At 47.4% G+C, this 18,845-nt stretch overlaps 1 protein-coding gene across 16 annotated transcripts in view; it reads left to right on the top strand.

The window, feature by feature from the left end:
* PTPRT (protein tyrosine phosphatase receptor type T) overlaps positions 1-18,845 on the top strand; it is a 1,174,296-nt gene that overhangs the window by 462,463 nt on the left and 692,988 nt on the right. For all 16 annotated transcript variants that reach the window (XM_060285697.1, XM_060285704.1, XM_060285700.1 and 13 more), the window contains exon 3: positions 10,585-10,856. In XM_060285697.1, the coding sequence (XP_060141680.1) occupies positions 10,585-10,856 (272 nt within the window). The remainder of the gene's footprint in view (positions 1-10,584; positions 10,857-18,845) is intronic.

Here is an 18,845-nt window from a genome sequence, read left to right as displayed (position 1 = left end):
TTGCATATGAAATGCTTAAACCTCACCTTATTGGTCTGAATGAATGATTACAGAAATAGTTATTACTTCTTCACACAAACTGACTCTGACAAAAATGTTCACAAGTGTTCGGTGCCTTTGAAACGTCGGGATGTATTTTCTTTGTTCTAAATAGATACTATGTATCCATTAAGCTGTAGTTAATCCCTCCCCCCATTTTCTGGTATATTAGAAAGGAAGCACATTTCTTTCCTTTTTTTTGACACATGATAATTAGAAGGCTTTCATTGATAGTATGAATAATGTCGAATTATATGTTTGTTTCCCTGGCTATTGGTAAATTGTTATGTTTATGATTGACTTAATGATTATTAGTTTTCATGATATTACTGGTAGAACTCTGTTTCTCTTCTACATATATTCTCTTACTTTATGAAGCATTGTATCTTTTGACATTTTTGTGCCCCCTGCCCTTTTATTGTGATCAGACAGCGAAACTTCATCATTCTGGACTTTTAAATTAGGCCATGTGCAGGAGAGCTATAACAGAGGTATGTATAGGGTCAGCAATGCAGGAATAACTGTTCTCTAGGCATTAGTGAAAACCACAGAGAGAACTGCATTTAAGTAATTTAGTGAAGGACCATGGCTGGGCCAGGCAGTGTGGATTTCAGGAACAGCATCACCTGAGCGAAAACCCAGAAGCAGGGAAGTCTGGAGTGTGTATTAGTTTCCTATTACTGTTGTAACAGCAATTTCTGGAGGTCGGAAGTCCTAAATGGGTTTCACTGGTATAAAATCAAGGTGTCCACAGGGCTGTGTGCCTTTCTGAAGGCTCTAGGGGAGAGTCTTTTCTTGCCTTTTCTAGTTTCTAGAGGAAACTTGCATTTCTTGGTTCATGGCTTGTTCTTCTATCTTCAAAGCCAGAAGCATAGCATCATCAAATCCCTGTCCGATTCTGCCTCCTCTGCCTCTCTCATCCAGAATAATCCTTCCATTGCAGGGTCATCTGATTAGCAATTGTACTTCCATCTGCAACCTTAATTCCACTTTGCCACATAAGGTAGCATATTCACAGGTTCCAGGAGATTAGAACATGGACATCTTTGGGAAGCCGTTATTATACTTACCATAGAGTGGATGAGGGCTGTGTAGGGGGAGAGTATTCATATACAAGGCAGGAGATAGAGGCAGGGTACAGAGGTCTCCAGACATCCGCATGAAAGACTCTGGACTTTACAGGAAACAGGGAGTCCTCCTTTCCTATAAAGGAGGACTTTCTAGGAAGTTTAGGACACATCATGGTTGGTTTTGCATCTCAGGAAGATGGTCCTACTTGCTGTTGCATCGGTGAAAGAATTAAGGACTAGACCGATTAGGAAGTTGTTGCAGACATCCGTGAAGCAGGCAGAAAGTCCATGACACAGATGTGGTGGATGTGAGCTAGGCCAGCGGCTGTGGGAGTGGAGAGGAAGAAGACGAAAGGAGAAACACAAGGAGGAAGCACCCCCAGAATTTGATGACCGATCCATTGCAAGGGGTGGGAATGGGGCAGCAGATTTGATTCTGTTTCTCAGTAGTCTTTGCCATTTTCTTCCTCATTCTATCGAGGTTTCCCCACTACATTGAAAACTTTGGGGAATGGGAAGGACGGAAAGGAGCTAGTTTTTGAGGACCTACAATGCAGCAATCATTATCTAGATACGTTATAAACTATTTCATTTAATCTTCATGACCACAGTATAAGATGTATTTTTGTGGCCGTTTTGCCAGAAAACGAAACTGAGGTTCACAGAGTTTAGGAGATTTATCTGAGGTCATCCAGGCAAAAGAGGAGTAGCTGGGATTCCAATCCAGACCAGGTAACTCTAGGGCTTCCTTGTGTCCTGCATCATCCCCACACACCAGGACTAGGGGGCTCAACAAATAGTTGTTAAATTGCATTTCAGAACTGAGGCTGTGAGTGCCCTGTGTGTGCAGGGTACCCCTAAAAGGCATCGGGCATTTGGAATGCTTAAGAACTCTCTACCTCCTGGAGGTAACATGAGTTTTTTTTCCCCTCTTAAATAGCTCTTTGAGGAACCACTGCTGTGACCATACAGCTCAGGCACGGTGGGCAGGATTGTCTATGCTGCAAACTGAAACAGGAGTCAGGTAAACCTGACCCTGAATCTTCATTGTGTTGTGTGTCTTTGGTCAAGTCCCTTCCCCTTACTGGGATTTCTAAAGTGAGTTGGTTGGAGCAGTTAAGCTCTTATGTCTCACCTGGCTATAGTTTGTTATGCTTTGATGAATAATCTACAGTTTCTAGACCAGCATTACTCAATAGAACTGTCTAGGATGATGGCAATTTTCTCTGTCGTCGCTGTACAATATGGTGTCTACTGAGTCCTTGGACTATGGCTAATGTGTCTGAGTAAATTAATTTTTAATTTAATTAATTTAAATTTAAATAGGCACCTGTTGCTATTAGCTACTAAATCGGAGAGGGCATTTATAGACCCTGAAGTCTCTGATTATTGAACAAGCGTAATTGGTGTGTTTATGACTTTCTACCCCTGTAGCTTTGGGCAAAAAGACTTTACCTGCCTCTTCCTCACTGTTCCTTGCTTTAAAACAGGGATAGCATGACACCGTCTCACTGGGATGTGGAAAGATGCTTAGACCAGTGCCTGGCATGTACTAAGTTCTCAGTAAACATTATTGACATCAAACATGTTATAAATTGCATTGGACCCATTATCACCTGCTGCTGACCATTTGTTATGAAATTAACATTTATTGAGTCAAGTCCAGTGTTATACGTAACATACACTGAAAACAGATCAACCACAAAACTTGGACTTGTAGCTTTCATTATCCCGTTTTATAGATGAGGACGTTGAGGCCCAGGGAGGTTTATTGACTTGCTCAAAGTGAGGCAACTAAGAAATGACAGAAGTGGGACTGAAACCCAGTTTTCTTGACTATAAATCCAGGACTTGTTACATGCCGCCACAGCTGCCTTGGCTGCGGGCAGCATTTGGGTCCCTGCCGCCATCCGCTCCCTTCACGTAGGTGCTGGCTCTGGGAGCTGGCAGGGCCACCGGTCTGCAGGGACAGCTCTGAGCTCTCAGAGCTCCGGGCCCTCAGCTGCCAGTTGCGAGCACACTCATGTAATCTTAATGAACAATGTGCAAAGCCATTAAAAACTCAATTAGGGGTTTCTTTTTACTGCCGACGTGAGGACTGCAATCCTGAGGTGCTCATGTGTAAACACAATAGCCACCATCTGCTACGGAGAAGCGTTTTGCCTCCAAAAAGGGGATCTATGTTGCAGACACATCAATAACGGGGCTCTTATCAAGGCGTTATTATGCACGAAGGGGGGAAAAATGCAAAGTTTATGCCCAGCCAGAGAGTACTTCCTGCTTTAATTCCACAGTTTTTGGTACTACGTATAATAACTATGAGGAAACTAACGCTGTTTTATGTTCCTGATCACGCCAGTGGATTTGGGGGGGGGGCGGGGGGGGGAAGAAGAAGAAGGGAAGAAATGTACTTACAGTCTTTCTCTTTCTTGTTTCTGGCTGATCTTGGCATAATGACAGGCTCATTTTTGATCTCCAGGAAACTGACAGCCCTGGGATGATATTAATTAAGCCTACCTGTTGATCAAAGAGGGCCCCACCGAGCTGCTGATATATGAGGGCTTTCAGTCCCGAACAGTCTCTAAAACGGCAGGCCTGTGCTCAACTCAGAGATCTGGCTTCCTTTCTGGAGGATGTGGCCAGACCTCTGTAAGGTAGACGAGATGCGCATGAGGTCTGTAGATGGCAGGATCCCACCCTTCCCTGAGGTACTGTGCTTGCCTTGCTGGATGCTGTGGTTTCCTGCCTCTGTGCCTTTGCACGTGCTGTTTGCTCTACGTGAAATGCCCTCCCAAGTTACCACCAGGCCCACTTCCATGGAAGGTATCCCAACTGGGAAAGAGGAGAGGCTTTCGTATTCTAATGTGTGGAGTTCAGCTCTGTACCACCAGTATCTCTTTACATCGGCTGATCTACGCTAACCTGATGGTGCTGACAGTATTCCTGGGAAAGGGATATCAGGAGAGAAAAGAAATTGAGCCCTGTGCAGTTAGGATATGAGAGTACTGGACGGAACCTGTTGCAGGGAGTGACTGCAGGGCCACGGATGGAGGAGGAACTCCATCATGAAGGATGACGCCAAGTGGAATTAAGAGCTGACCTGTAGGGGGCAGATGTGCTGAGTGAGCATAGACCCTGATGGAGGAGGGGAAAAAAAGCCATGTGAGTTTGCAGAAAGAGCTGCCTCTTGAGCCTTGTGGACTCTCGGGCCAAAGCAGTTCTATTGTGTGTCCCCTGAGTCTGTCCCAGGGCAGAGAGACAGTAACAAGGACCCACCCATTCGTGGAGACATCACAAACAATGACAAAGGCACATGAGGGATCTGCACCTGGAAGTGCTATGAGGACAAGGGGACCGGTGTCATTAACTGGGGTGCCTTGGGGACTTCTGGAAATAAATAGGGAGTGTTGCTTGGAGCTGGAGTTTAAAGCTGGTCAGATTCCATTGTCAGGGTTCATGATATGCTCAATGACTGGTGAGGTTTCACTTCTGTTCATTCTTCAAATTCCAGCTCAGCTTAGTCCATTCCTGGAAGATGTCCTGACCCCCACCCCCGGCTGAGTTAGTCACCACTCCTCTGTGTGTACTCACGGCTGTGCTGCACTCCAGCGAGGCTGGATCTGCTGCACGGTCCACTGATTGCGGCCTCTGCAACTCAGAAGCACCTTCTTCCATGGCTGCTGCCCCCTCTTCACAGTCTCTGCTTCACTGAGCTCTGGTTCATCTCATCACTAGTGTCTGGTTCAGAAATTGCGGTTGTGTGTGCCTGTTCGGTAGAACTCACATCCTCTGCCTGAGTCTTAGCTACAGAGGAGACTGGGAAAGAGGACATCTTTTTCATTTCCATAGAGGAAATGGGCTCTGCTTAAAAATTTGAGGGGTTCCCCCAGACATAGGAAGGGAGTTCAGATATTGAGTGGCATGTTTCTACTCCAGGTCATCAGTCTACTGAGCTTGGAGGGTGGCCTGAGAACAGCCACCCACGGGGGGTGGTACCTGGTGAGCCACGGGTGACACGAGGTTACACTGGCCGCTGCCCTGATGAGTTTCCACTGCCTAAAGGGGGATCTTGCCTGCCCTATCCCCAAAACTTACTTTTTTCTGTCCAGATTGGGAGCCAAATGATTCGACCCTACCATTTGCTTTTTATACCATACTCCCCTTCGAAGACGTTCGTGATGGGTTCTGATACCGCAAGGAACTTTCTACCCTCACGTAGGAACACTCAGATTCCCTAGGGCACCTGCAGTTTAGACAGTGTATAGCTGCTGGCTTCTGATGCGGTCGGTAGCTTGGGAGCGTGTGTGTGGTTGTATTAACACAAATATCTGGAAAGGTGCATATGTTACCTTACATGACAAAAGATGTGATTGAATGAAGGATCTTGCCCTGGGGAGATGATCCTGGGTTGTCTGGGCGGACCCGATGTACAGGGTCCTTATAAGAAGGAGGCCGAAGAATCAAAGTTGGAAAAAGATGTGTCTGTGGAACTACAGGTTGGAGTGATGCCCTTCGAAGATGGAGGAAGGAACCACGAACCAGGGAATGCAGGCAGACACTGAAAGCAAGGAAACAGTTTATCTCCTGAAGGCTCCAAAAGGAAAGCAGCCCTGTAACGCCTCGATTTTAGACTCCTGACCGCCAGAACCATAAGGGAATAAGTTTGTGTTGTATGAATCCACCGAGTTTTTGGTTTTTAGTTATAGCAGTAATTGGACACTAATCCGGGGTTTAAATCTCGTGTCCCCAAGCCTCCACCTGCTTGGCTGCCGGGCCTCTTTCTGCCCTCCTAAGGCTCTCCCCAGTCACTCATAAGAATCCTTGGGCATGTTGTGAGTGCATGAGTATAAATAAGATCATTTGCCCGTGTTGCCCCTTTCCGGACTCCTCATGGAAGCTCACTGCCTGCGTGGCGCAGGAGACCCTCACCACGGCTGCTGCTGTGGGTGTCACAGTGTCACAGTCCCCCTCCCCTCTTGCGGGGCGGGCGAGATACCGATGCCGCTGACCTCCCGCACGCCACCACATCCCCAGAGGTTCCTCTCTCACACTGTGTCACTTGGACTCCAGGGCAGCACTGCGCATTCCCCCAGCCTCACCAGGACATTCCTGAGCAGGACTTCTCCTGCTCTTCCCACCTGGCCTGGGTGGGATGGACAGCCATCGTTTTCTTTATTATATATTTTTTTCAGTTTTCTAGTTTACCTCCCTGAGACTTGCACCCAAACACATACCTTTCTGTCTGGTTTACAGGCCAGAGGATGCATATCAGGTCACACAGATCGCCATTAGGGGGTCAGGGTGGTGGTGATGGGGAACGTGATTTGTTACCCTAACCCAACCCAACTCTGGCCCCCCGAGACACAAAGTATCTTAATGAAGGTCCAGGATGTTTCTTTCCTTCTCAAGGATTTGTTTTTGGAGTCCATTATTTTCATTCTGTTCTTTCTTTCTGCTTCTTTTTACCCAAGGACACTGCTCTTAATGATGTCCCTATTTGGAACATCCTGCAGCCTTGCTTAGTAACTGTTATCATTTCTCATGTTATCTCCTTAAATAAAGGGACTTGTAGGAAGTAGGGGCTCTACAGGGATGCCAAAATAATAAGGATAATGCTAGTTGCAGAAATAAACGTCAAATGTTTAACGGCTTAATGACCCAATAATAGTTTATTCCTTGCTTGCTTACTTAAAGTCCAAAATGAATGTTCCTAATTGTGGGTGGCCTTCCTCATGGTCATGGTCATGGTCATGGTCATTGAGGGCACTAGGCTCCTTTAATTGTGGCTTTGCCATCACTTAGGCTCTTGGAATCATGTACTTTCAGCTGGTGGATGGGAAAAAGACAATGCAGCAGTGATTCTGGAACGTTAATGTGCATACAAGGCACCTCGTGATCTTGATAAAATGCTAATTCAGATGCAATAGGCCTGGGCTGGGCCCTGAGAATCTTCATTTCTTACCAGCTCCCAGGTGATGCTGAGACTCCTGGTCCAAGAATCATCCTTGGAAGGATGAGATAAAAGAGAATGGAGCAGTGGGAGTTGGGGGAGGGAGGGTGGAGGTTGTCTGCTTCTAAGCACCAAGCTGGAAGTGGTAGACTTCACACTCGGGCCCCATTGGCTGGAACCTAGTTGCATGTCCTCCCCAAACTCTGAAAGGAAGCTGGGGAGTATAATCCAGCTATGTGCCCAGAACAAAGAGGACAGGTTTGCTAATCAGCCAGCAGTTTCTGCTACATGAAGACTTGGTGGAGGGCCAAGCACATCCACCAGCTCTGCCTTCAGGGAAATGGCAGCATCCTTTATTAACAGTCATGGAGGCAGCAGATGGAGAAATCCCTAGACTTGCTGGAGCGGATGGATGTCACATGGCCCCACCTCCTCAGTGAGCCTGCTTCGCCACCGGAGCTAGGATGCAAAGAGGGGGAACCTGAGCTGGTGGACGGGAAACCTTCCCAACTCTCGCTGCTGTGGACGCTAAGACCCCTGGTGTGAACTGGCAGGAGGATAGGAGCTTAAATGTCCACGGGGCATCCCAGGATTCTGAGTGGAGAGAGCCACACAACACTTGTTTCTCAGGCTGTCTTCCCTACCAGTAGCTGTGCCCCACCCTCCCTCTGTGGCCAGAGGCTTGTGGGTCTTGTGGGTCATCACTCATCTGTCCCAGGGGAACCTTCTGGAACCCTGTGGGATGTAGGTCAGCAAACAGACGTGGGCATGGATGCCAACCTCCCTCAGTGCCTCAGTTTCCCCCCTGCAGTGGTTCCTTCCTTGCTGCCTCAATTGGGAGTTGGTGATGATTAGAGACAACATCTGACAAGGGACAGCTCTCCATGTACCCTGTGTTACTGCCTGGCTCTAAACTAGGGAACTTGACTCTCTTGGAAACATGGGGAAGATACCACTTTTCGCTCCACTTTCAGCGGCTCCTACCCCAGGGGGTGGGTGACTTTTCTGATTGGTGGGATGTTGAAAGTCTGTTAGCCATTGGTTCAAGTTTCTGTCTTTATCACCTTGCTTCTTGTTGGCTCATTTTTGGGATGAGCCCTAGGGATCTGGGTTGAGTTGGAAGGAAGGAGTCCTTGATCATGCAGCTGCTTTTGCATGCTGGTTCAGGGAAGAAAATGCAGGAAGCCTGATTTGGCCTCAAGTCCAAGTTCCTTCCTCTGATCCAGCTTTGTGAACAATAAAGCGGAGATTTTGAAGTCTCTCTCTCTCTCCTGTGTCTATTTTTAAATTTGTCCTGAACCCAGAGGAGACAGGCTACGAGTGACCAGTACCCTCTAGAACCCCGACAAGATACGGATTGCCCAGCATTTATTATCTGCAGCGATTAGTCTTTTGGGAATTAGGGTGAAAGAATGAGGCTCCTTACAGCTACTGAAGTGGCTCATCTTGGTTGAGGATAAGTGGTCTTAAGGTTTCATTCCAGCTGAAGATTTTAGTGGCTAAAATAAGATTTCAAAACAGCAGTGGTTTTCTAGGTGGGAATATTCATTCCAGAAAAACTTGAGTTTATCTACTGTGTGTTTTTTTTTTAATAAGTTTATTTATTTATTTGTTTTTATTTTTGGCCGTGTTGGGTCTTCGTTGCTGCGCGTGGGCTTTCTCTAGCGGCGGCGAGCGGGAGCTGCTCTTCGTTGCGGTGCGCAGGCTTCTCATTGCGGTGGCTTCTCTTGTTGTGGAGCAGGGGCTCTAGGCGCACGGGCTTCAGTGGTTGTGGCATGCGGGCTTAGTTGCTCCACGGCGTGTGGCATCTTCCCGGGCCAGGGATCTAACCCGTGTCCCCTGCATTGGCAGGCAGATTCCCAACCACTGCGCTACCAGGGAAGCACTACTGTGTTTTATGATGCAGTTTATTTCATAGAATCATAAGACTCTAAGTCACACAGTTTAGCCCTCCCAGTTGATTGTGAAATTTCCTTAGAAGGCTCCTCAGTTTGTCCAGGCTCTGTGTAGCCACCTGCGGTGACGAGGAACTCACTTTGTCTCCCAGGCAGTCCATCCCATTTTGCATCCATTTGACTTGTTAAAAGGTCCTTTGAACTGAAATGTGCCTCCCTGTGGTTTCTTTCATAAGTCTGATCTCTGGTGACCTTCGTCAGTGAGCTATTGCCGCAGTAATGTGCCTGACAAACCCAGAGGAAACTCAGTGGCAAACAGCAGTGTGTGTTTATTCTCACATTTCTGGGTCTGAGCCCCCGTGGTGGATCTGCTGAGCCAGGTTGGGCTCCTTGGCTATGTGGCTGTGCTTTCAGCTGTGTGGGTGGCTTGGCTTGGTTCTTTACTCTCCATTGAGTTTAGTCCTCTTCCACATGTGTCTGTCCTTGATCCCAAGCTGAAGGCGGCAGCAGCTGCTTGGGGCACATTCTTCTCATGGAAGGTGGCAATAGTGCAAGCGGGCAAGCGCAGCTAGGCAAGCATGTTTCAAGCCTCATTCTCTTAGTCTCCTGTTGATCAAATCGAGTGGAGCCCAAAGTCGTGGGACGGGGACGGGGACATGTTCTCTGCCTCTTTTGGGAGGGACTGCAAGGCCAAAGGTCAAGGGCATGGAGCCAGGGAGGGGTGAAGAACTAGAAACAACCATTTAATCGGTCAAAGCAACTCCAAAGAGGCTCACTTCCTTTCTAGGAGACAGGCTTTTCCAGTGTTTGAAAATACTAGTCATGTTTTCTGCAAATAGTAAAGATAGCATAAACTTTGAGGTTGAAGAAAATCTGGGTCTCGTGCCTCTCTGTCTGAGTGGTCCAGGGCGAGTCACTCAGTCTTTAAATAAAATGAAAACTCTCCTTCTCCCAGGGTCATTCTGAAGATTAAATTGAACAATATATAAATAACACAGTAAGCATCACACTGGTAACCCTTAAGTGCTTAGCAAGTATTACTTACCCTCCATTCCATCTTTCAGTTGGTTCTCAAATTTTTTCAAGGTCTTCTTCACTTATTTGAATATACTGTACTTTTTATATGTCCTCCTCTGATATATTCCTTGTACTAATGCAAGGCTCCAGGTGGAATATGTTAAAACAATACCTGGGTGCTGTAGAGTTTCTGCTTCCACTGAGACAACCCAAGCTCGAATGAGGTGATATTTCACCTCATTTCACCCACGGAGGTTGCAGTTAACTAAATTCCTGAGTTTTTATTCCATGCTTCCTGTTGGAGCTACTGTTTTTAATATTTGCTGGGTTTTTTTTCTGTACATGTTTATAGACTGTTTACTTTGTAGAATACTTCGTGTATGTTACCATCTCTTAATTCTTAAAACCACCTCGGTGAGTAGGATTTTTTATTCCCAGTTACAGAAGAGAGAGGAAATACTCCAGAGAGGAAATGTAGGTTTCTGGGGATCAACCATATCCTCCCAGAGGGACTGGATTTCTGGCCACTGTGTTTACAGGTGTGACTGATTTTCAGAAGGATTTTCTTTCTCTCTCCTTGTCTCTACCTCCCGCCCCCTTTGTGGGTCTCCAGGATCCTTCATGATGGTGAACAGCTCTGGGAGGGCCTCTGGCCAGAAGGCGCACCTTCTCCTGCCGACCCTGAAGGAGAATGACACCCACTGCATCGATTTCCATTACTACTTCTCCAGCCGCGACAGGTCCAGCCCGGGGGCCTTGAATGTCTATGTGAAGGTGAACGGTGGGCCCCAGGGGAACCCTGTCTGGAACGTGTCTGGGGTCGTCACTGAGGGCTGGGTGAAGACAGAGCTTGCCATCAGCACCTTCTGGCCACATTTCTACCAGGTATGCTGTTTTACCGTAGTTTGATTTTTTTTTTTTAAAGTAATAATCTATCTGTACACCTCTTGCCCTCTTTAGAGTTTAGGTCTAGAAAGGACTTCATTTACTCACTTGTTCAACGCGTGTTTACCAAGCTGCTTCTCCTAGCCAGGCCTGGAGGATGCAGAAGAGATCCTCCACAGCCCCTGCCACCCTGGAGATCGCAGTCTGGAGGAGGAAACTGATTGATAAATAGATAAACACTTAGAATATAGTGGGATGCATGTGGATTCCACAGGGTGCTGGAGGAAGCTAGCTATGGAAGCCTTCTCTACAATAATTTCTTATAACAATCTGATGAGGGAGATACTATTATCATGCCTGTTTTACAGATGAAAAAATTAAGGTTCAGAAAGATGAGCTAACCAGTCACATATTGCCCCTGAGGAAGACGGTGTTTGGGGGCAAGACGATTAGGATGGCTTCTAAGAGGACCAGACAGCTTAGGCTGAGTCTTGAAGATGAATAACTAATTATTGAAAAAGGAGGGGAAAGACATTTGAGTTGACAGGGGTAGTGCACACCATGGGCTGGAGGAGATTTTGGCGGAGTTTGGAAACTAGGTTGTTTATAGGTCGAAAAGGAGATCTACTGGGAGCTAAGCCTGCAGGGATGGGTAGGTCATGGGGTCTTTGAATGCCAGGCTAAGGAGAGTAAATTTATTCTCTAGGCTAGAGCAGCACTACTCAAACCATCTGTGGTGGAGGACCAGGTTTCTTCTCCTCAACTTGTGGACCAGTCCTTTTATAAACTGCAATCAGAGTGTCACAGTAATGCCAAATTGCTGGGATACTCTCTAAATGCCTCTTATCTCGTTGAGGAGCCTCTTAGCCCATTGAGGACTGATGACACACACTCTGCAGGGTGTCACCAGCCCACAGAGCTCACTTAGAGGAACACAGCTCCATGTTGTGGCCTGGGGCTGTTGAAAGTTTTTTTTTTTTTTTTTTTTTTTAGCGTTATGCGGGCCTCTCACCGCTGTGCCCCCCCCGCCCCCCCAACCCATTGCGGAGCACAAGCTCCGGACGCACAGGCCCAGTGGCCATGGCTCACGGGACCAGCTGCTCCGTGGCATGTGGGATCCTCCTGGACCGGGCACGAACCCGCGTCCCCTGCATTGGCAGGCGGACTCCCAACCACTGTGCCACCAGAGAAGCCCCCGAAAGTTTTTTTTAAACTATGCTATTAAGGTACAACTTACGTATCATAGAATCCACTTATTTTAAGTATGCAATCCAGTGATTTTTAGTAAATCTATTGACTTGCACAACCGTAAACCAGCTCTAGAACATTTTCATCAACCCCATAAGATCCCCTGGGCCTGTTTAAAGTTAATCCCCATGCCCACTGATGGAAGGTTTTAAGTAAGAAAGTGACATAGATCTACTTTTGGAGAAATTTCTCCGGAGTCGGAAGCAGAACAGGGACCTCAGGGTGGCAAGGTGAGTGGCTGGGAGATTTGTAGGCATCCTTCAGTTCAAAACCCATGGTATAGTTCTTTCAGATGTACCGTGCAAGCAGTTACAGACAATATGTAAATGAATGGGCGTGGCTGTTTTCCAAGACAACTTTATTGTACAGAAACAGGTGATGGACCAAATTTGGCTTCCAGGCCATAGTTTGAACCCTGATGTAGGTGATAAAGCTGAGGTCGAGAGATGGACAGTAAAGTCCAAGAGCACAGAGCAAATCATTGGCAAAGCTGGGACCAGAATCCTGGTGCCCTGGTTCCAAAACTCCCCCCGTTGCACTGAGTATAAACTTCAAGTGTCTGCATAAGTCCATGGATCCCATCAAGGAGGCCTTAGGGTTCTAATCTGAAAACCCCCTACCTAGGGTCTGATGCAAATGGATACAGGATGGGGCCACAGGTGCAAGTGGAAAGAGCAGGAAAAGTGACCCCAGAGAGGGATAGACCTATGGTTGGCTATGCTCTTCGATGGGGTATAGAGGGAAAAAAGGACATTTCTTAGGCATCTCTTACGTCCCAGCTCTGTGGTAAGCAAATTGCCACTCATTTATCTGACAGTAACTCCTGTATTGGGTAGCAACATGTCCTGTGTTCCAGAGAAGGGGATATTATTGGTCAGTTGAGGTCCCCGTAATCCTGCCTGCTCCAAGCTCCAATCCTCTGCTCCAAGCTGAGTTTCCTGCTTTTAGGGAAAAAAAACATGCCCCTTCTGAGAATCTTCCGTTCGCTAGCTGTGCGATGTTGGGTCTATCCCATCATCATTCTGAATCACAGTTCTCTGGTTTGTAAAATAGAGATGTCAGTGGGTCCAGTGAAGGGTTCTTATGTGGATTAAATGAGATAGTATATATATAACATCATATCAGGCTTGCAGTGGGCCTCAGCAGTTATTGGAAGGAAGGGAGGAGGAAGAGAGAAGAACAGACAAAGAGGATGGAGGAGGGAGGCCTTCTTTAAAGAAATACTACCGTGGTTGAGCTCTGAGCCATCCCTGTCCTAAGCAGCCTCATCGGGGAGAATGTTCTCATTTCCAGTCTGTTGGGCACTGCAGCGTCATTCCATTCCATTTTCTCTGCTCTTAGCTTTGTGGTGAAAAAGCCACTAAATACACTGAGAGCAGAGGTTTAGAAAAGACACGTGTGTCTTTCAGACACACACACAGCCAGTAACAGATAGTCCCTCGGCCATACACACGGGAGCACACACGAGTGCGCACCCGTACCAGCCTGTTCCCAAACCTGCCACAGATGCAGGGGCACCACCCACACATATATCAGGGGAGAGAAAAAGGGGCCCATCAGGAGATTCAAAGACACTTGCCAAATGCATTTTAAAATTCACCAGATCCCAAGCTCTGGCTCTGCATGCATGATTCTGTGGACTAAATACCATTTCGGTTCTCAGCACTGCTGGGCTTCAGACCCTGATGGCTTATGTATTCATTTATTAAAGTCATATTTCACAGTCCTAAAATTGACTTGTAGCTCTGTAATAAGCAGGGACATTTCATCTTTCTTATTAGTGGGCTCTCTGGCCCCAGGCCGGCAGCAGGGCCTGGGATGAGAATGTTCCCCCCACTGTCCACTCCTCGCCTGCCTCTTCGCAGGAGAGCAAGGGCGCATCCGGTGCCGCTGAAGCCGTACTGCAGGTGGCTGCCCCTTTCCAGGTGATGTTAATTCTATTTCATGTTTTTTAATGATTCCAAACTTTTCTGTCCCAATATTTAAAAAAATAAAAGAACTTGAGTCGTGCAGCCGCTTGTTCTCTCTATCCTCCATCACCTGCCTCAGTGAAATTACCTTTTATTCAGCTCTGTAGACCTCTGAAATTTAAGACTCACCTGACTTGGACTTAACTGGATTCGAAGCCCAGTCCCTTTCTCAGGAGTCCCTCTGGCATCTGGCGCTCTATGGGTTTGGTAACCTCTTGCACAATTCAGGAGGGGGCGTCGCAGGGAGGGGGGCCACTTTACCTCCTTCAGACTCCACCCCGACTCCTCTTTCACTCACCCACCACCCCTGCCCGCTAAGCAGCGAGCACTCCTTGTCTTAGGCAGGCCTCCTGGGGCTGGTGTGGGGAAGAGCGTCTCTCTCTTGATTTCACCCCAAGAAGCCCCACCCCCACCCTCACCATGAAAATATATGTGGTCCTCTTCCGAAGAGGAGTGCTGGCGAGCCAGCATTTTTCTCTCTCTTATCTTTTGAGAAGGTGTTTTGCAGCTCCTTGAAACTTTTGCTCTACAAATTCTCTGCTTGAGGACTTCAGTGGTGAGCCTAAGATGCCAGGCCCCTTAAACTGTGTCCTGACATAGCCACACCCTCCCCCAAACAGGCACACAGCCTGCCTTTTGTGGAGGGGATGAGGGTGACTCATCTCTGAGCCTCTCTTGGGATGTGACTTCCTGGCTTTGCCCAGCAGCTCCTGTGCCGGGAGAGGTTTGTGCCTTTCCACGCAAGCTCCACTTCCCCAAACCAGGAGGTCTCTAAAGGTCTAGGGGTTGGGGAATGTGCAGTTGACAGCAGGGACACATGGCAACCTCGGGGTTGAAGGCTGCCCTGCAGGGAAGTTGGGGTTCCCAGCCCAGGCCTTCTGCTCCAGTCCCGGCACCCCAGTGTCCCTGCCTCCATACCCTGACGTGGAGCATCACGGGGTGGCCTTCTTCTGGCCCCCTCCACCCCGCCCTCGCTACTCCCTGTCAACTAGAGCTCCCTTCCTTCTCACAGTTCTTCACTCACTCCTCTGGCTCATCTCCCATTCCTGGCTCGCATTCCTCAAGGGCCTTGGTTTCCTTACGAGTGTGCTTTGCTTGGAGATGACCATTCTCCTTCACCTCAGAACACCTGGGCAGGTCTTTCTATCACTGAGGGTCTTGACATCACCCTGTCCCTTTGTGGTGTCTGTCCCCAGGAACTGGAGCTGGTAGGTCTTCCTAACCAGGACCAGAAGCACATTGATGGGATAAGCATCTCCACCCGAAGCTGCAGATGTCTTCTGGGGCGCTTTCTGACCAGAAGGGAAGAGAGGACTCCAGTGGTCCACATTCCCCAGAACTTGGTCGGCTGGGAACCTAGCCCCGGGGGCTGAGCTGTAGCTGTAACAGCTGCTTTTCCTGAACCCCACAAGACAGTGCTCTGTTCTGCTATTGCGTTTGTTTGAGTGGGCTTCTTCCTTTTTTATCAGCAGTGAGAATCCAGGGGGGCCCTCACATCTCTCCTGAATGTCCCTGGTTGTGCTGCTTCCCTGTGAGCTGCCCTTGCACCCTCTTGCTGCAGCCAAACCTGATTTCTCTAACTGTGTTCCGTAGTGCCCTGCCCTGTGGCTTCATACAGAAGCTCCTCGTGGTCAGAAACGTGAACCATGAATCCTAGCAGTCATGTGCATTGCCAGATTCCCATCCAGAACCCCAGCAATAATGGGCATTACCAGGATCTCGTTCAGAACTATAAAGCATGCAGCATGGATAAGGGGGTGTTTAGGGTTTGGGGGCTATATGTAATTGCTAGAGGCTGACCCTGCCAACTTAACCCCAGTACCCACTGCTTCTCCGTGGCTAAGGCCCGCCATCCCATAATCTTGCGGTGGCACGTTCTAGCCACCATCTGAGATCTCCCTCTCTGGTGCCTGGCATTGTGCTCCCCAGGGTTGGCCCTTGTTTCTGGAAGCAAGCAGCTTGCCCAGGAGGTTGCATGTGGGCCTCGGAGTCAGCCCCATTGTGAGTGTTCAGGGGACAGGCCTCAGCAGGTGAGTCCAGGTGGGCCCTTGAAGATCCAAGCCCGTCCATCGTGGGCCTTCCTTCCTTTTCTTTCTGGGGAAGAATGGTGGACTCCCTGGCACTGTTCCTGATAACCCCAGCCTTGTGACCTTCTACTCTCATGCCACTGAGGGCTCTATCTCATGGCAGTTTGCATGACTTTAAAAAAAAAAAAAAAAAAAAACTCTGTCTCTGGAGTTGCATGCCAAGAACAGGACCCTCTTGGCTCCTGTAGGTTTTGCGAGCACTCTGCTCTGAGCAGTCTGGCAGTGATGGGGAGGATATTCCCCATCTGTTCTGGGAGGTGCTTTATTCTCAGCTGCATCCAGGACCTGCCTTTTGTTGTAAACATACCGTGGATCCTAATTCTAATGTCTTGTGAGTCCAGAGCCTTCATCAACGATTCTGGGGGTTGTCACCGTCTCCTTCTCCATGCTTCTGCGCTCTCTCCCCTCCACCTCCCCAACCGCCGTGGCACCTGCAACCACCTGTGCCTCTTAATTTCTGTGTACCTCCACATGGACCCAAAGCCCAGCCCCTACCAGTTCCCACCTGTCATCACTCACATCAGAGTCTGTTGAGTGTAGGAATTTTAGTGGAAACTTGGGATGAGGGCACAAGGGGTAGTCTCATTGGGAAGCCCATTACTTTCTTCCTCTCCCACCATTCCCTTGAATTTTCCTTCTCATCTCCCATCACTCTGCCCAGAGAAAGGGCAGTAATAGTAACAGTCATCAGTGTGTTACTATACGTATTGTAAGCATTTTACAATTATTCATTCATTTCATGAAAAGAACAGTACCTTCTTCCCCTTGTTTCTTACAGAATATTACTCATATTTGAGAAACCCAAGACTCACCTAGCCCAGTGCGTTACAGAAAAAAGTTCCCCAGAGGAATTCTGATAAATAAAAGATTCTCTGTCTCATTATAGAATCCTTATTTCTGCAACAGGAAGGAGAGAGAGCGGTGAACAAATATATGTTTCACTATCATACATCCATTCTCTCCTGACCAGCCTTGGGTTCGTTCATGGAATATTTGTTAATAATTATGATCTAGGTTAGATACTGAGTAATGATGTGAGAAACAGAGTGTCAGAAGAGTTCAATAGAGTTGGACTTTGATTAACTGGGAAAAAGTCAGAACTCTGCTTAACCAAGTGTTTTGGTTAAATGAGAGTAGGGCTGCTTTTCATTGAAGTCCAGTGATGGACATGGCTGCGAGCCAGGAGACCGGGGCCTCAGTCCTCGATCCACCTCTGGCTTCCTTTCTGAGCTTTGGTAACTTAGTTTGCCCCACTTCTTAGGGTTGTTGAGAGGCTAGACTGAGACTACCTACTAATAAAAGGTTAATGTGGTTGACTTTTATTATTGTGGTTTTATTTCTCTATTTTTATTATTATTCAGTCTTAGTTGATGATGTGCCCCTCTGTTCAATACTGATACCTCCGCCAGTATCCTGACCCCAATTGACTTCTATCCCTTCTAGAATCTTATTTCGTCAGTCCCTCATTCCCTTGTATTTTACGCTATTTCCCTGACACATTCCTCTCTACCTAAAAGCATGTTCCAATCTCTGCCATCCTAAGAAATCCACTATTGGGCTTTCTGTGCTTGGCCTTAGGCCCTAGTCCTTTCTCTGAACTGTCTGCTCTGTCTTCCAAGGTGACCTCATCTAGTTCTATAGCTTTAAATGACATTAGATGCCAAAGCTATCACATTTGTAGCTCTGGTCCCAGATCATCCATGAGCTTCAGAATATAATGCCAGCTTCCTACTCAGTATATCCATTAAGATGTTTAATTGGCATCTCGAACTTCACATGACCAAAAGAAATCGTGATATAGCCCTGCCTGTGTGCCCAGACACACACGTTCATCTTCCTCGTGTCAATAAGTGACACCAGAATCAGCCTAGAAGCTCAAGCCTTAAATTGAAGAGTCCTCATTACATTTTTTCTTTTCTTCACTCTTCCCATCTTAATCTAACAGCAATTATTTTCATCTCTACCTTGAAAATATCTCTCAAACCATCAGCATCTCTATTCTTCATGGCCAACACCATTGTCCAAGCCATACTCATCGTTTGATTGGGTCACTGCTATAGCCAACTGTTAGGTCTGTTTGTTTCATTTTTGCTCAAGTGCCCCCTACCCCCAAGTCAATTTCCACAGAACAGCCAGAATGATCTTTTCAGAATGTAAATTAGATTATGTCACTTTCCTGCTTTAAATGGTTCACTAACAGCAGAAAATTCAAGCTCCACACTAGGTCGTGTAGGACTCATGTCATCTGACCCTCAGCTAACATCGCAGCCGTGCCTTGTGCTTCTCTAGCTTATTCACTATATCCCAGCCACACCAGGGTCTCATTCTCATGTTCCCAGATCATCCCTGAGTTCTCTCCTGCCTCATGGCCTTTGAGTGTCCTACCACCACTTCCTGGACTTGCCAATTGCATCCTTCCGGTCTACTCGTAATAATACCTCCTTAGAGTTCTCTCCTGACCACTCTAAGTAAAGTAGACCCTCTCCCGCTTAGTTACTCTTAATCACAACATTTTGTTTATTTCCTTCATAATACCAATCACAAAATTGAATTTAATTTTCCATATTTTTCTTTTTAATTTCCATTTCCATTCGTAAAATGTAAAGTTTATCAGGGCTTGACCCCTAACCTTCTTGTTCACTTTTATAGCCCTAGCATGTGCCTCAGTGCTTGCTACAGAAGAG

The sequence above is a fragment of the Globicephala melas genome, chromosome 15, assembly GCF_963455315.2.
Source record: "Globicephala melas chromosome 15, mGloMel1.2, whole genome shotgun sequence".
Classification (NCBI taxonomy): Eukaryota; Metazoa; Chordata; class Mammalia; order Artiodactyla; family Delphinidae; genus Globicephala; species Globicephala melas.
This window is presented reverse-complemented; position numbering and strand designations above follow the sequence as displayed.